This window comes from Sinocyclocheilus rhinocerous, unplaced genomic scaffold (assembly GCF_001515625.1).
Source record: "Sinocyclocheilus rhinocerous isolate Xijiao unplaced genomic scaffold, SAMN03320098_v1.1 scaffold2213, whole genome shotgun sequence".
Classification (NCBI taxonomy): domain Eukaryota; kingdom Metazoa; phylum Chordata; class Actinopteri; order Cypriniformes; family Cyprinidae; genus Sinocyclocheilus; species Sinocyclocheilus rhinocerous.
This window is the reverse complement of record NW_015634046.1, coordinates 208,732-214,207: the sequence shown is the minus strand read 5'-3', so window position 1 is coordinate 214,207 and position 5,476 is coordinate 208,732. Positions and strand designations below refer to the sequence as shown.

The window sequence follows — 5,476 nt, the reverse complement described above, 5'->3', positions numbered from 1 at the left end:
CGCTCAATTCACACACACACACACACACACACACACACACACACTCACTCAACACACACACTCACACACACTCAACACACACACACACACTCACTCAACACACACACTCACACACACTCAACACACACACACACACTCACTCAACACACACACTCCAACACACACAACACACACACACACACTCACTCAACACACACACTCACACACACTCAACACACACACACACACACACACTATATGAATAATCACAACAACAAATTCCAAGGTTGTCCAGTGGCCAGATCTTGTATGTAACGCATCTTTCTCACACGATCGACGAATACAAATTTCAACCCATTTGTCCCCTCAACTTGGCACCCTACAGCCCAGTGATGCTATTGATATCTGCGCAGGTAGAACCGCGGGAAGGAAACAATGATCACTGGTAGAAATGGGAGGAGAAGACTCAGGTGGTGCTCCAGTGAAAAAAACAAATATACATGTGAATTGAGATATAGCTTACACTTCAGAAGGCTATGGTTTAATTGGTTAAATATGAGCGCTGAAAGTTTCATAGTCAGGTGCTTGCTGCTTTGTTTACTGCGGTTACCGGGGAAACGGCTATATTCCTGGTGAAAAGCGCCACCTGCTGGCAGAGAATGAATTTGCATTTTTCAATAAGCCCTTCAGCTTTGTTTAGACCAAAGCAAAAAATGACCCTTATTTTTACGCAGAAAACACGCAGTTGTAAATGTGAACTGGTGGATCGACAAGAAGATAATGAATTATAAAACTCTAAAGATATAGCCTACACTAAGATATATTTATGTTACTAAATGAATAGAATTGTTTGATAATAATTGTTTAAATTTACATTACATTTGACTCTGCCCCCCCCTTCCCGTATTTTGGTACCCAAATGTTGACAGGTATGGGCCGACCATAGCTCCGCCCCTGCGTTAAATATTTTTAACGCGTTAAACTGAAAAAATGAATCGCATGCGTTAACGTGCTAATTTTGACAGCACTAGTTATTATGTGTTAATGTTTGTGTTTTTGCTCACTGAAGACGATCTGGAGCCGCCGCGTCCCGTAAACAGCAGTCTTCAGGAGCTCTGCGTCTCCAGCGCTGGAGAAATCCTGCGCAGCGGCGACTCGTGGAAACCCAACGCCTGCAGCAGCTGCGTCTGCCGCGATGGGAACGTCCGCTGCTTCTCACAGCAGTGTCCACTCGCCGAATGCAGGGTCCCTGTGCTGCGCAAGGGCCAGTGCTGCCCGCAATGCATGCTGGGTACGTGTGTCTGCACAGACTGATGAGCGTCTGATCAGAGTCGCTCTACAGTGATTTTACCATGGGGAAAAGTGGAGTATAATTACTATTACACAGTCTTGGCAAGAGCAGTATAAGACGCTACATTTAATAATCGGAATAAATAATTATTAATTTAATTTTGTTTTAGAATTTAATTTTTAGTAAGTGTTTTTAAACATTTTTATTATTTAACTTATTTTTAGTAAATGTTATAATTTTATTGAATTTAAGTTTGACATTATTATTAGTATTTATTAATTAATGTTTTTTTTTTCATTTAAAAATTGTACTTGTTTTAATTTTACATTTATTTTTATTAACTGATATATTTTGTTATTGTTTTTATTTTTGTAATTATTTATTTTAACATTTTTTATATATATATATATTTTTTTTTAATAAGTGTTTTATTTTTAGTATTATTTATTTCATTTTACATTTTCATTATTAAATTTTTAGTGTTTTGTCCTAATTGCTTTTATTTTAAATGTATTTATTTTAGTTTTATATTTTTGTGATTCATTTTAGTGTTTTATTTTTATTATTTGTATTTTAAAATTTTAATTTTACATTTGTAATTTATTTGTTTTTATTTTAAATTATTTTAATTTTACGTCTTTTTATAATTAAACTTTTTTGTGTTTTATTTTTATATTTTTATTCTGTTTATTATATTTTTTATTACATTATATTTTGTTTAAATTTTTTATGTTTTGTTTTGATTGCTAGGATTTAAAAAATATTTAATATTTAACTAATTAAAATAAAATTAATGATTAAATATTTTATTCTTGTTTTTATTTTTATTTTATTTTATTTTTAAAATTTTTGGGTAATTTGTGAAATTTTAGTAAGTAAATTTTTTTATGATTTAATAAATTTTTTGTTATTAACAAACCCGTTTGGGAATCCCTGCATTAGAATATATGCAGCCTGATGTTTGTAAATCAGCTCCTGTGGCATTCGAACATTCCTGCGATATCGGTTCGCTCGCATGTTTCAGTGCATGTCTCTCCGTCAGCTTTTCCTTCACAGGGAAAAAGCCTGCCATTGTTGTCCTCCGTGTTTCATCTTTTGAAGCTTGTTTTTCTCCATAAGAAATGAGCTGAATGATGATGATGTCGATCATGTGGTGTGTTTGCAGAGATAACGAGCTCGTCAGCGCCGCTAATGCTGTCGACGGCCGTCACCGAGGTCTGGATCACCGCCGCTCCTCCGCTCCACAGCGTCACACGTAAATACAGACACGATCACAACAATACGAGACGCAGCAGCCAATCACAACAGTGCGAGGAAGATACCAGCTGATCAGATGAGGGAATACAGTGCTGCAGATTTAGTTTATTTATTTTAATGCTAGATTTTTATTATAATTTTTTTCAGTAACTTTACTTTTTTTTTTTTTGGTTTAATTTTAATCAGTTTTAATTTTTAGTAAGCATTCCATTTTTGTTTTAAAACTATTTTAGATTTACATTTGAATGATTAATGTTTAGTAAGCGTTTCATTTTTGTTAATCAGAATAAATATTTCTCAATTTAGCTTTTTTTCATGTTATTTTTTTTAATTGTACATTTTCACGATTTTAGTGTTTTATTTTGATTTATTTATTTTAGTTGTGTATGCATTTATTTTCGTTTTACATTTTTATGATTGATGTTTAGTGTTTTATATTTGTTATTTTAAATTTTTTATTTCACATTTATTTATTTATTAAATTATGGTATTGTTTTCATTTTAATATGTTTTGTTTATTGTCATTTAAAATTTTTATACTTACATTTTTAATACTGTATTTTATTTTTGGTATTATTTATTTAATTTTACATTTTTTGTGATTAATTTTGAATGTTTTAATTCAATTTGTTTTTGTTTTAAACATATTTGTTTATTTTAATTTTATATTTGTATGATTATTTTTAAGTGTTTTAATTCAATAATTTATTTTCTAAGTATTTATTTTGTTTAAATTTTTAGTAAGCATGTTTTAAAATTATTTTAATCTGACATTTTTACGATTTTTTAGTGTTTTAGGATTCATATTTAGTAAGTGTTTTTTTTTATTTATTTATTTTTTTTTTAATTATTTTATTTTACAATATTTTACAATTTTATGATACATTTTTAGTAAGTGTTTTTTTTTTTATTATTTCTTTATTTTAGGATTTTTCAGGATTTTATGATTAATTTTTACTAAGTGTTGGCTTGCGTTCGTCTCGCTGATCTGAGAACAATACGAGACGCAGCAGCCAATGAAAACAGCAGCAGCGCGAGGAAGATCTGATCTGATTAGACGAGGAATACAGCGCTGCAAATACTGCCATATTACAGGATCGATGGTTTCTGATGTCAGTGCTCTCTGGTCTAGATGGTGAAGGTCTCTCGCGGGACGTCCCGAGCCAGACGCAGATGACGCTCATCTACCAATCAGCGGCCTGGATTCTGGCGGGAATCCTGCTGGCTGTGTTCATCTTCCTCCTGGTGGCCATCCTGGTGAACTGCAGGAAGAACTGGGTTCAGATGTCCTGCTACGGTGCGCCCAAGAAGGTGAGCGACTCAGAACTCGTTACCCAACAACTAACGACGCCATAAGAGCCGTTAAAGCTGGAATGAAGTATTTCAGCATACGAGTATCATATATCATCATAATTACAAAAAACACTCCTGCAAAACAAGCGCTTTCTATGTCGACATGAACTTCATTTGCAGCCCATTTAAACTCTTGTCATGTGACGCATTTCTGAGCAAAGCAACACATAATGAGAAAAAACAACTTTTCCTTAGTTTAACATCAGTGATGATGAAGCACTTGCAGTTAGAACGGGAATATTGATTTAAAATAGTCCGTTTTGATTTCATGTTGACTTTTTAAGGTTTTAATATATTTTATAAACCTATATTAAGGTTTTAATGTTCTTTTAAGATTCATTTATTTATTTATTTTTTGCACTCCCCAACAAATCTTTTTTTTTTTTGCACCCAAAACAAATACTTTTTTTTGTTTATTTTTTGCACCCACAACAAATCTTTTGTGTATTTTTTACACTCTCCAACAAATATATATATATTTTATTTTTTGCACATCATTTTTTCTTTTTTATTTGCACTCCCCTACAAACATTTTTTTTGTTTATTCCCCAACTAATACGTTTTTTTATTACTCGTTTATTTTTTGTACTCCCCAACAAATTTTTTTTTTTCTGTTTTTGTTTTTTGCACCCCAACAAAAAAAACTGTATTTTATTTTTTGCACATCTTTTCTTTATTTGTTTTTTTGCACTCTCCTACAAATAATTTTTTTGTTTATTCCCCAACTAATAATTTTTTTTATTACTAGTTTATTTTTTGCACTCTCCAACAAATTGTTTTTCGTTTTACTTGTTTATTTTTTCACTCCCTAACAAAACATTTATTTTTTGCACACCTCTACAAGATCACCCCAATCATCCTCGCATGCTTCTTTCCAAATAGAGCTATTCGACTCCTCTTATGAGCACAATATATATGGCAGGAAATCCAGACGCAGTGATGTGAGTGGTATTTCTCTCCTGTGTGTCCGTCAGACGGTGATCCTGCAGAAACACGTGAACAAGAGTTCTCTCGTCTACATGGAGCCGTCCAGAGAGAGTCAGTTCCAGAGCGTGAAGAGCGGAGAGCGAGTCTGCATCCCGCGCGCTAAACTCACTCACGGACACGTCCAGCGCTAGCGTCAGAGGCCAGAAACTCCACCGAACGCCGGCGCAAGAACATCCCAGTACTGTGATCACCTCCTGCTTTATTTCCTGTTTTTATGATGTTCGGAGCGTCCAAACTAAACAGGACCACAGAAACTAAAGCAAGCAAGAAACAAACCAAACGTTCAGGAACCAGACGGACCTTCAGAGACCAGAGAAAAGAGATCTGCATCATATTCTGAGGCCTTGCGGCACAGACGTGTTTCCTGACCTCTCCAGTCTGTTTATTCGTTTCTATACGCTCGTGTTTTACTTGTAGTTTGTTGTTAGTCGCTTGTAAGCCTCGTGACTGAACATTGCTGTATACACTCTCACACACACACTCTCTCACTCACACACACACACTCTCTCACTCACACACACTCACACACACACTCACACACACACACTCTCTCACTCACACACACACACTCTCTCACTCACACACACACACTCTCTCACTCACACACAC

The 5,476-nt window shown here is 34.1% G+C and overlaps 1 protein-coding gene across 1 annotated transcript in view; it reads left to right on the top strand.

Annotated features, from left to right (window-relative positions):
* Positions 1–5,394, top strand: part of LOC107745354 (cysteine-rich motor neuron 1 protein-like) — a 17,144-nt gene extending 11,750 nt beyond the window's left edge. The window contains exons 7-10 of the mRNA XM_016559226.1: positions 1,049–1,270; positions 2,436–2,525; positions 3,660–3,838; positions 4,855–5,394. Coding sequence (XP_016414712.1) covers positions 1,049–1,270; positions 2,436–2,525; positions 3,660–3,838; positions 4,855–4,998 — 635 coding nt within the window. The 3' untranslated portion in view covers positions 4,999–5,394. The remainder of the gene's footprint in view (positions 1–1,048; positions 1,271–2,435; positions 2,526–3,659; positions 3,839–4,854) is intronic.
* Positions 5,395–5,476: the final 82 nt, after the last annotated feature.